This window comes from Diachasma alloeum, unplaced genomic scaffold, assembly GCF_001412515.2.
Source record: "Diachasma alloeum isolate Michigan unplaced genomic scaffold, Dall2.0 Dall_scaffold_00197, whole genome shotgun sequence".
Taxonomy (NCBI): domain Eukaryota; kingdom Metazoa; phylum Arthropoda; class Insecta; order Hymenoptera; family Braconidae; genus Diachasma; species Diachasma alloeum.
Window position 1 is genome coordinate 1,260,332 of NW_021680362.1, and position 13,087 is coordinate 1,273,418.

Here is a 13,087-nt window from a genome sequence, read left to right on the forward strand (position 1 = left end):
GGGGGGGGGGGGGGGGGGGGGGGGGGGGGGGGGGGGGGGGGGGGGGGGTAGTTCTGAGAGGATTATATTCCGGAGGGAAATTGAGAGGGGAAAGAGTTGACAATTATGGGGACATTGTTGGATTTTGGGATTGTCTGGAGAAAATTCTTCTAGGTCATCGGACTCACTATACAAGAAATTTATGGTGATTTTGTTCATACACCACTAGTTCATAATGAGATATTGATAAAATAAGCTTTATCCAATATTCATAACTCTACACTGAGAGAAAAACAAACACGTTGTCAAACAAGTCTTGTTTGAGCCAACAAAATTGCGAAAAAAGAATTTGTTTTGTTCGAATTCGAAAGTCTCAAATATGAATAATTGTTCTGCTTTCAACAGCAACGAAATATTTGGCTCAAGAGGCGGATAATTCACACCAGACAGTGCTTTTTCAGGACAAAAATATCTCATGTAAAGGACAATTTATCAACGAATATTTTATTCCTAAGTTGCAAGATTGCTATCATATCATTATTATTGTTTCATTTAAGGGTTCATTTCTTGTCTGTGATTATTAGACAGTCGAAACGAAAAACTACTATCCCTTGTTTCGTATGAAACAAAGATTTTTCGGGAGCAAAATACATATGGGAGTATCGAATAACGAAGGAGTAGTGCTAGAAATTACATTTGTTGCGTGCACAGTAAATGCAATTTTTTTTCAACTACTAAATCTATTTTTGTGACAAAATTTTTTCATTCCGGCGTACTCTCTGCATGTTTGGCACAAAAAAAAACTTTTTTGATAATTTTCAAAAAACTATTTTCTTGGCACAAGTAAGACTTGTTTGAGAACTTTGTCATTTTTCTCTCAGTGTATGTTTCAAATTCCCTAGGTATGATCAGGTCTGTCTATCAAAATGTCGTCTGACAGTTTTTTTTGTGATGTATCAAATTTGTATGAAATTCCGTCCAATTTTTGCCGATTTCCATCGAATTTCACAGAATTTTTACTAAATCCTGTGACGTCACAAGATGAGGAACGCAATGGAAACTCATGTCTTTAGTGAATTTTATGAAATAAAATCAGGAGATTGTAATTTTCCTACGAAAATTGAGGGGAGAATAAATTTGACAATTATGGGGACGTGTTGGATTTTGGGAATATCTCGAACACGGATAGGTTTAAAGGAATATGTCAAAAGGAAAATTTTATATTTCGTCAAATTTACAACAAGAAAATTCTTTTGATATTGTTTATATACCTACTTGTTTATACTGAGACATTAATGACATAAGTTGTGTCTAGAGATAAATATCCGACTATTTTTTTTGTCGTTCCTTTGTCTACAAAAATATCGTCCAACAGTTTTCTATGGCGTACGAAATTTGTATGAAATTTTATTCAATTTCTGTCAATCTCTCCTGAAAGTTCATAAAGAAAAGTCAGACCATTGTGATTTTTTTATATGACTCATTCTCATGGCATTCCTTTTATGAATTTTTTCGGGCATGCATTTCCCAATTTTTTCTGCGGTATTATGTTTTTTTCCTAATTAAAAAATCTACGCAAAAATCTTGAAAAAATCAAGCAGAAGACTCTTCACAAAAGTATCGCAACAGAATAAGTTGTACAGAAAAATTAAAATCTATTGATTTTTTCTTATCAAAAATCAATGAAAAAATGAAACAGCAAAATTGAATAAGTCTTGATTGAATTATATACGTTTTTCCCAATGACTGGGTTTATATGAAATTGTCATGGAAAATGCTTTTCATTCTCCAAATTGTTCATAAAAAATGCTCTTTGATGTTTGTTCCTACATGCATTCGTCCTACAGATATAAAAAAACAGAATAACACGTTTTTTAAAAATTATTCTGTTGATTACTTTGCTCCTCAATGCAATGGGCACATTAAAAAAAAATATCGAAAGAATCTTCTAGTTTTTTCACATTTCAAGTACATATCTGTGAAACCCTCCATGTACTTTTTATAGTGCGTAAAATCGAACGTAAACCCCTCGAAAACATTTTTACTCTGTTTATTCGATATCCATCGGTGAAAAGAAATTCCACGTTTCAATGATGTCCATTTGCATCAAACAGACCTCTCTGTACAGATGTAAATTTTTGATCAATACAAATAAAAGTCAATCCTTTTAACCTAGATTTTTCATGGACGTATTAATCCGAGGTAATTTTATGGCACAAGTGAGGGTAATAAATGGATAACAGAGATAAAACGGAGATTTTTTATTGGAGAATTTAAAAATTTATGAATTCGTTTCAACGATTCCATCAATCTTTGGGTTTTAACATCACGGAACAGTTTCAACTCTGCTGATGGATAATTTGACCTCGAATTTTCAACAAAAGTCATCAAATTATCTAAAATAGAAACAATTTTGAAAAGAAGTTGGAGCTTTTTCTTGTCAAGAAACCCGTCATGTAAAAATGAATTTCATTAAAAAACACACGGAGAAAAAAGTTGAAAAATCCAGTAGCGAAGCGGTAAACCGGATTAAGTCGATTTTGCCTATTGGCCAGTTTTTGACGGATAGCTCGAAATCTAAAAGAGGTAGAAAAATTTTTGTCATCACCTTTTTTTAGAGCCAATTGAGGGTTATAAAAAAGGTTTTAAGAAATTTTGCTATCTCTCTTAGATTCTGAGATATTCATCAAAAACTGACCAAAAGTCAAAATCGATTTGACCCGGTTTATCGCTTCGCTAATGAATTATCGTGGAGCAAACTCGATTGTCAGTACTTTTTCACTCTATCGGGAAAAAAGTGCGAGACGAATAGTAAATTTTTCCCCGTTGGCCCGGGAAAATTGACTGAACATCAGGGTAATTTGTGCCGAAAATGTAAAATTTATCTTGAATTTCATCAAAAATTATCCCAGTGAACGTGAATGATTGCTCAATATTGCGTAAAATTTTTCTGTAATGGAGAACGATTTTTTACCAAACGCAGTCGGTAAAATTTCCCTTCCATTCGTTCCGTCTCTAGATGTTTCTCTCAAAATCCCCTTATTCCAAAGATATTTTCAAAAAATACTTTATGAATTCCTTGTCCCTCATTACTTTACAACCACAGTTTCTACAATAATTATAAACTTTCTGTAGAAACGTGAAAAACTTCTACAAAACAACTAGTCCAAATTGTTAACCAGGCATAGGAATCAATTTCTAACCCAGAAAAACACGTGATAATAAACTTTAAAAAGTTGAGAAAACTTAACCGCGTGTAAAGGTAGTTTGTCAACTGTGCCAGACAAATTGATCGCATTTTTCCACGCTCTGACACGTAGGGCTACTCGAGAAAACTACCTTTCAAATGCAAGTACAAACTCCTCGAGTGAACTGAGACCAATGAACTGAGAATTGTATTTCCTCCCTTCTGAAAGATGGGAAAAAGAGTAGAACTGTCGAGGGTTTGTCTGAATTTCTATGGGAATATTGTCGTTGTCAATGGAGGAAAGTAACAAACCCCTTTCGTCTTTCTGATGTCTGAGAACCCTCCTAACTTTGCCATTTGCTGTGTCAGGGCATATCCACTAGTTGTGGTGTTGCTGGACTCTGAAGGGACTCTAGAGCCCCATCAGCTTGAGTTCTGTCTGTCCCTCAGTTAACTTACTACTGCGTAATAAGTGGACGCCGACCCCGGTGAATAATGTATTGGGTATGTAGGTCGAACTTGCGATCTATGTAGAAACTTGATAATTTACTTGCTCTGTTGTCATAATGGGGCGGAGGCAAAAGTCAAAGTTTCCGTAGTTCAATGACATTAAGGGGTGTAGAAGTACATGGGAAATCATCAATTCTGGGAATTTATTGGTTTAACATATTGTTTCGAAAATTATATATTTGTTTAAATTTAAACTTTCCTTGTTGTTTGATAGATTTTAATTTTTTACATATATATATACATATATATTTTTTAATTTTGTTAAAAAGATCAGCTTTTTGGTTTCTTTGGTTTTATGAATGAAAAAAATATTGGGAAAAAACAGATAATTCTTACCCGCGGGTTTCTTAGGAAGGCTCACAAGACAAACACTCATAGATAAATAAAAATCTATTGAAATTTTTCCAATCGAATATCTGTCATGAAATTCTAAAAAATTTGCATTTTGAAGAGAACTCCGGTAGAATTCTTCTAGTGTTTCAATTGAAATTTACCAGGAATTTTCGTACGTGAAGATCTTTCCTCAAGCTGGGGACTTTGTGAAAATGTGCCTGATGATTCTTCTTAATAATATCACTCATTTTTGAGATATTTTCATGTTCGATAAGCAATTGATTGGTCGTGTGCATTGAGGTTTTCATTCTCCCCTGATAGACAAATTTACATTTTCGTCAATTGCATTTTTTGTCGGGAATCACTGGTTTTCGGAGGAAGCGTGAAGGGAACTTTCACGTGAAGGGAATTAATGTGTTCTCTTTTTTTTGCAGAGATTTAAGCCACAATCAAATTGCAATGGTTGGACCCAAGACACTTCGTGGAGTCTCCGCTTTAAAACACCTGTAAGAATTCCTCCAACATGATTCATATTGTTCTCAAAATCCAAAATGAAGAGTTAATTATTAATTTCTCATTACAGATTACTTGACAATAATGTTTTAACATGCATCGACGAGGGTGCAATTAGGGAACTAAAGGATTTAGAAATTCTGTGAGTATGAATTCCTCAAATTCTCATTGTCAATTAAGCAATTATTATAATAATTCAATTTCCTACTACAATATTCAAATCAAATTTTTCAAAATGAACATTTAAATTCAATTGGTTTTCGCTGATTTCATTGAGGATTCCCATTGTTTCCCGCACTTTTTTCTATTATAAGTAATCGATAATATTTTAAAAGAAAAAAAATTATTCTATTGAGATTTCCGCCGTCAAAACACCTCGGCATCAATTTTTAGACTTTATTTCGCTGAACCTCTTTCTTCTCATAGAAAAATTCAAGCAAGAACGCTTGGAAAATTTAGGGTGAAGAATTTTTATAGGAGCAATCTCACCGGTATAGAAAATGAAAACCTATTTGCTTCTTTTTATAACGTATTTTCAAGTATTGAACATTTTAACAACCTCTAGAACAAAGAAGATTTCTTCCTCATATTTCAACCGCGTCAATAAATTTCTTCTCCTCAACCTCTCCTAGCCATAACGGTCATCGACGCTGTAATTAAATGAAGTTATTCATAACAAAAAATCACAAAAACAATTCTCTCAGTACCGACGTGTCAAACCAACTAAGAGTTTTTCATCAGGGCAATTTATTGAATCTAAAAGCAATTTACAAATTTCAAAATTCAAAATCTTCCCATGCGTTATTTGATGGAAATGTCACTAAAACACAAAATCAAAAAATATAATAGTATATAATTTACCTAATTATCCGAAGATAATTAGGGACCGCATGCATGACCGTTATGGCTGTGAGAATTTCAGAAGAGGGAATAGAACAAAGAGAACTTTGAATAGAAGTTTTTCGTACACGATTGAATTGTCCCGTCAATGATAATGAAGATGAAGTAATCAATTTTTACAGAACTCTGAACAACAACAAACTGACAACCCTTGGTAAGGAGATGCTCTTCGGTTTATCTCGTTTACGTACACTCAAACTAACCGACAACTTTCTGGCCTGTGACTGTCAGCTTGCCTGGTTGTCGAGGCACCTCAAGAGCATGCCACGACTTGGCCAGCATACCAAATGTGCCTCACCGGCTCACCTCAAAGGACAAGAGCTTGCCAATTTACAGGTACATAAACACACAATTCCCCCCCATGTGCAGCCAGGATATATTCCCTCAATATTGCAAGAAAAAGGAGGAAAAAACCTGTTTTTAACGTTTGGGAAAAAGATGGTAACCATAAAGGTAACGACAGGGTGAAATGGCCAGTGGATTCGATCATTTTCTTCTTTTGCCTGTCCCGAGACCACTTGGATATCGCGTAAAATGTCGATTCCGTGGGTGGGCAACGAGATAAATTTCCTTAAATACGCCAGTCGTAAATCAAATGCCAAGATGTCGGAATGTATGGGGAAACGTGTACTGGAAATGCGACGTTTTCAAGCGTTAACATATTTTTGAGATATTTATTTTTGTTTGTTTACGGGTGTTTTTGAGAAATTTATTGCGCCACGTGCACCTATCTCATTTTTATTACAATGAAAATGAAGATTATCAACAAAGTTTCAATTTTAGGACTGAGAATAGCTGTTTTACTACATTTCGTTTAGTCTCTCATTGGTAACTTGAGATGTAAGATATATGGACGGTTCTTTATGAGGAAAATTTTGTCGGGGTAATTAATAGCTACGAAAAGAGTTCGAGTGAAAAATTCCGTATGTCTGTTCGATTCAGAGATAATGGCAGGTGAGGGAGTAATGGAGTCGTTGAAATAGGAAGAGAGTTGCCTTTTTAATGTCCGAGTATATTATCTTTCGATCGTGATTTTTTTTTTATTTCGATAATTTGAAATGTTCTCCATGCCATTGAGTTTTATATAGCCCTAGAGTCTCTAAAAATTATGATTTAACAATAAAAAAAAACGTTGAAAGAAAACTGAACGTTTCCAAAAAGCGTTTTTGAATAATATTGGGAGATAACTGCAATAGGGAGGAAATTGCAAATTAATAATTTCCTGCATCTAATAGCTAACAGATCGGTAATTGCCATGATAAATTAGTCATTTACAATTTCCTCTCTATTAGAGTTATTTCATAATCTGTATTAAAAATACTCTGATAATTTTCTGTTTCTGTTTTTCTATTTTTTAAATTTTAGAATAATAATTTTCAGGAACGCCTACGGGATGTAAAATCCAATGGAAATTGTGAGATATTTTAGATTATGAAGATGGAAAAACAGTCGAGATAACGTGCCAAAGATAATCCATTCGGGCCTTAAACTGAGAATATTTTCGATAGTAACAAAGATGGATTGATTTTGCACAGAAACTTTAGAGCTACAAAAAAATTCTGATAACAATTTTGCTATTTAGCGGACTTCAATTCTAACATGATTTTTACATGGAAGTATAAAGAAAAGTGAGAACTATAGAGAAGCGCTCTCATAAAAATTCTATCTTCTATAGACTTTGAGATATTCTCCAATAAAAATAATTTGTCCGGAATCCTCACAAATTTATTCATATTCAGAATTTTACTAAAAATCGATTTCATGCCTAGAAAAATAACGTTTCCGAAAGTTTAAACAATTTCAATTATTTATTTACAAACTACGAATGTTTAAAAAAATACCAATTCTATGCAAAATGTAATTTTAATGATGCTGAGTATTCATGATTTTTTCAAATTTTACTCACGCAATTCAGTTGAGAAATTTGATGATTGAAAATGGTTGAATCTATAGTGTGGTTTATCCCAAACTGTGAAAGACACTTGGACATTCTTAATGAAAGACCAAAATATGCATTTCCCTAGGAAATTCTGTCATAAGCGCTCTTTTCCAGATCAAAACTTTACTCGTTAATCTATTTCTGGAGAATTGAATAACTATGCTTTTTGTCATGAGATTTATCAAACATCGTGCGTTAAAAAAATTAATTTAATCGGAGAAATAGGAGCTAAGATATATGATAAAAATTGTGGGTCGAGTCGACCCAGATGTGCAAGGAAAGGGGGATTAAAAAATAACTGCATGTCAGGGGTCAATATCAAAAGACGTTTCTTACAGAGAATTTTCTCCTGTACAAAAAATACATTCAGACGTTTCCACCTCCAATCCCCAATTACTGAGATAAATTCACATTTTGAAAAACTAAAAAATCAAGTTGGTCCCTCCCATTGTGATATGTTTTATTATCTCAATGGTCAAATGTCTCCCATAACAATGATAAATTGCTACTTTCAGGAGCACGAATTCAAGTGTTTAGGGCTTGTTGAACTCCGGGCTGGTTCAGAGTGCACTGCTGAGCCGCAGTGCCCTCACCCGTGCAGATGTGCCAGTGGAATAGTTCATTGTCGATCGACTTCCTTGGAGAAAGTGCCCACTCACTTGCCCGAGGACACAATTGAATTGTGAGTTCATCTCAATTGAAATTTATCGCGATTTAAGCCGTCTGGTAAATCCTCAAAATGAATAGTAATTATCATTTCTATTTTTACAGACGGTTGGAGCAGAACTCCATCACTGAAATACCACCGAAGGCATTTTCTCCCTACAGGAAATTAGTGAGAATGTAAGGAATTATTTTCAAAACACAATTGAGTCATTTATGCATTGAAATCAATACACCTTCATCAATTATTAAATAATTTGCCTTCAATTCAAATTCAATGCATTAATAGACTTAACAATAATCTGAAAAATTGTTGTTTATATTTTTGTAACATTTATTTTATTTATTTCCAGTGATTTGAGCAACAATAAAATAAAAAAAGTAGCAGCAGACGCATTCCACGGATTGAAATCCCTCGAATCTCTGTGAGTAATTAATCAACAAAAACAGAAAGAAGTGAAAAACAAATTCATGAGTTCATTAGAATTTCTGATGACAAACATACATTCTGTTTTTAGTGTTCTCTACGGAAATAAAATCACCGAGCTACCCGGTGGCGTATTCCAGGGCTTAACTAGTTTACAGTTGCTGTGAGTTCCAATTAAACATTTCCACCACTAAATAGAAGTTATTTTCGAGTTTATATTGGCTGGGGATATCATGTTTATACCTCACTCTGTATTCATTACTGTACATATGGAGACACGACGATTAATCAAAATTTGAATTGTTACAGTCTACTGAATGCTAACGATATATCCTGCATACGAACTGATCTGTTTCGTGATCTGACTAGTCTCACGCTCTTGTCGTTATATGACAATAATATCAAGTCTCTGGCTAATGGAACTTTCACTAATTTACGGAGTATTCGGACATTGTAAGTTGATAAAAAACCTTTTTTTCTCTTTTATTTGCTCTTTTCAAATTATGATAAGATAATTTCTTTGAGTGAAGCCAATTGTTGCAGAAATTACGTGCAGATTATTTCCCAGAAATTTTCGAATCGAAAAGGTTGCGATAATATTTTTGGAGAGATTTTAATGTTATCCAAAAATGTTCTCATGACACTTTGGGATAAATCTGATAATTCTAGAGGTATTTGCAGAATAATCTGCATGGACTTCTTCGAAATAATAAAATGAGAAAATTATTGCAGAAATTATTTTGCAGTTATATTGTTAAAATCTTTGAGTGCAACAGGTTCAAATAAATTTTTGCAAAGACTTTTTAAAGAAAATTTTATGATGTAGAAGAAAGTATCTTAAAGTAGTATAAATACAATCTGAATTTTAAAGAGTAAAATGTAAAGTAAATTCTAAACGGAAGTTAATATGAAGCAAAACATCTTAGTCAAAATATCCTAGGCAAAATAACCCAGACTCTCATGAGAAAATAAATTATTCGAGCGTGAAGATTAAAATGTAGAATAAATCGTGAAAGATTAGAAAAAAATGATAAAAATTCTAAGCCTAATACGAACGTTATCGTCAGTATCAAAATTTCGTAATGAATAATTTAGGTTCATGGGTACCCCGAGAGTAAAGGGTTGCCCTAGTGAAACGAGAGACTATTGTTTAAGAAAATAATCGTCAGAGAATTTGATAGATTAGTATCTCACACTCATCAAAGTTGGAATCCATATAAAAAATTATCAACGATGAAATTAACATTTATTTATCCTCATTACACTAAACGACTCACGTGGAGTTTGGATATACTACTTTAGCATCTTCCTCTAAATCGAGTCATTTTGAGCCCATCTACTGACGTTCTTTCGTTACTTCAGTTAAAACCAAAAATTATAAGATCATTTGCTTTTGGAAACCAACAATATTCCACTAAATAGAGAAATCCACTCGATATCTTTCGAATTGACGGAAATAATTGATCAGTCATGCAATTTCCTTCTCTTCAAACAGGCATCTAGCGAAAAATCCGTTCATCTGCGACTGCAACTTGCGCTGGCTGTCCCTCTACCTCCACGAGCATCCAATCGAGACATCCGGAGCAAAATGCGAGTCACCAAAGCGCGCTGCCAAACGGAAGATTGACGTGATGCGGGATGAAAAGTTCAAATGTAAGGGTAAGCACGATTCGACTTCCGGTATCTTCTCTTACTTCGACAGGATGGTATCAGGTCGGTAACCTTATCACTCCTCATCCAATCAAAATGGACCACCAAGCATAAACAATCCTCGCTTCTTCATGCCCATCACCATCATCACCTCAAGAGAGAAAGTGACTTCATCACGTCTGCTAAACTCCCCTTGATCTAAAATCGTTTTGTTTGTATTATGATTTTGCTCTCGTCAACTGCACGCGAATGCTCCTGCCTGGGTGAATGAATGAATGATCACAAAAAAGATTGAACAGAAGGAACAATATTTAGTTTATTTCTTTCTTTTCCTCATTTATTTGGCTTCTGATTTTCTAAAATAAAATGGTTGAACTGGCGGAATGTTTTCATAACGGTACGTACGCTTGAAAAAACTAACAATCACAGATCGTAATAACATCAGTCAAGGTCATTGGATATTCCCCAAGATCAAAAGGTGACGAAGCATGCATTGAATCATTAATAATACCGAAAAATTGTACTAACATTATCTTCGATTCTAGAGACCATGTATTTACAGCCCCTGCATGGGTTCAACTCTCTGATGTTTTGTGTGTAAACATCGTGCGATCTCCTCGTCATTTCATTCGCATTTCCAATCATACCGAGGAAGATATTACTTACTGATACATTTAATCATGATTATTGTTTGAATTTGATTCTGTACGGAGGTTGAATAAACAGAAGATGGGTCGAAGAATTTTATACAAATAATTTGGTGAAATATCTTTGGAACTCATGAATTGTGTGAGAAAATCATTCATAAAACAATTTTTTTATGATGTTTTTCTAAACCTAGGTATTTCAGAGGTATTTGCAAAAGAAATTGCGAATTTGTTTTGAACTTTAAAATTCAAAGGCTTAATTGATTATCTGGTTTCATTGAGTTGATGAGTCGTTTCAGGAGAAAAGAGTAATAATTTTTTTGAGGGAGGATTTTTTTGAAATTACATTTCATGGGAGTAAAAATTTATTTGATTAAATTTTCAAATTGGGATTTTTTTAAATTACATTTCCTGGGAGTAAAAATTTATCTAATTACATTTTCAAATTTTTCTTTCTAATTCATTCAAAATAAATAAAGATGAAATATGTATAGGTGAAAATGTTATTACATTTGATGCACATATTTACCATTTATTGGCCAGGTGGAATAATGAAGTGGAAAAGTTCGGTAGAAGTCTATTAGAATTCTAAAAAACTTCCATTCAACATTCATTGAAAATCAGGTGATTTTGCAATTTTGTAATACATTTTGGATGGAAAGAATAGATATGAGTAAAGCCATGTCCAATCGGCAGACCAAGAAAGTCGATGCTGAGGATTTTCGTCTAAATTTTTTCCTAAAACGGTGATTATTAGACAAAAATTAAAAAAAAAAGTTGAAAAATATTGATAATTGAGAAAGTTATTATTTACTGTAAATTTCAAGTTTCTTAAAATGATTTTTATTTGTTCCGAATTGGCCCCAATATGTCAGCGGGGTTTTAAGCTATAAAGTTCAGTTTGACGGGATTTATACGAGAATTTTTTGTTCCATCGTTAATTACTCAGAAACCTAATTTTTCAACAGGCTAAAATGTTCACCAAAAATGGTCATCGAAATGACAAGAATTTTGGCTTTATTAATTTTTTCAATTAGTAAAGTAAAAATTTTTATTTTACTAGTACGACAAGTAAAAATTTTTCTTCTCGTATACCGTTCGGATCTTTACGATTTGTTCCCTTCCCACCCCAAACCCCCTGCACCGCATTCGCCGAAGGACAAGGGAAAACCTCATTTGAGGGAAAAACCTGCCCAGGTACAGTCGTCTCTTGCGAGACTCCCGCTCGACAATAAAACCGTGAGATTTAGAGTGTCACAAATTTTGGCCCCCCCAGCCGGGAATCGAACCTGGGTCTCCCGCATGCCAATCCCACAATCTAACCACACAGCCACCGCCGTCGGTCCAATGCGACAAGTATTGAAAATAATCGAAAGTCGCTATTATTCATGCAATTATCACCCAAATAAATAAATATTCAATTAAATATTTGCAAATGGTGAAGTTTAGACTCATTATATCTTCATCTTGAAAAAATATGATTTCTCATATAAAACCCCGTCAAACTGCAGATAATGCTATGTATGACGTCTCATTTTGAAGAGTTTTTCATGTTCTTTGAGTTTGCCAAAGGACGATTTGATAGCTTGAAACCCTGTTGAGATTTTTGAGTCCATTTCGAGCAAATAAAAATCATTGCAAAAAAATCTAAATTTTCGGAAAATCATAACTCCCTCAATTATTAATATTTTTCAATTTGTTTTTCAAAATTTTTGTTTAATATCCATCGTTTCAGGAAGAAATTGAGGCGAAAATCCGCAGCATCAGCTTTTTCGGTCTGTTGATGTGGCGTGGATCTCATATATGTTAATTTTTCTATTCAACTTATTCTATTGGATTTTCTCCTATGAATTCTGAGACATGAATTCCTTTAATATTTTTTTCATGAATTTTCTAATGAGGAAAAAAGAATTCAGTGGAAAAAATATAGAAAACTTATGTCCAAAACGAATCAAAATTACTTGACTTTTTTCTATCAAATATATCTGAAACAAAAATCATGTGAAAAAAACGATTCCAACAGAGTTTCAATAGAAATTCAATAGAATTTCCTAGTAACGACTTTTCACATTAGAAAGGTCTTTCAATATTTTATTCTCCAATTACTCCATCTCGACATATGAATAATTCATCATGATTTCACGTCTGACCGAAAATTGATCTAGATTCCTTCGTCAACATATCTGGAACTAGAAGATTAAAAAATGTCCGGAGACGTTTTCTATCGGAAATGTCAGCTAAACAAGGGATGTTTTAACTTTTCCCCTCGAACTACTATTTACCGAGCTGACTGGACATTCCGACTGCACCTTCTGTTTTTCTGCACTTCATTACAGAAT

At 33.7% G+C, this 13,087-nt stretch overlaps 1 protein-coding gene across 1 annotated transcript in view; it reads left to right on the plus strand.

Annotated features, from left to right (window-relative positions):
- Positions 1-13,087, plus strand: part of LOC107048749 (protein slit) — a 458,922-nt gene that overhangs the window by 427,062 nt on the left and 18,773 nt on the right. Inside the window, exons 5-13 of the mRNA XM_015272106.1 lie at positions 4,444-4,515; positions 4,593-4,664; positions 5,545-5,758; positions 7,877-8,043; positions 8,133-8,204; positions 8,378-8,449; positions 8,543-8,614; positions 8,761-8,904; positions 9,947-10,110. Of these exons, the coding sequence (XP_015127592.1) occupies positions 4,444-4,515; positions 4,593-4,664; positions 5,545-5,758; positions 7,877-8,043; positions 8,133-8,204; positions 8,378-8,449; positions 8,543-8,614; positions 8,761-8,904; positions 9,947-10,110 (1,049 nt within the window). The remainder of the gene's footprint in view (positions 1-4,443; positions 4,516-4,592; positions 4,665-5,544; positions 5,759-7,876; positions 8,044-8,132; positions 8,205-8,377; positions 8,450-8,542; positions 8,615-8,760; positions 8,905-9,946; positions 10,111-13,087) is intronic.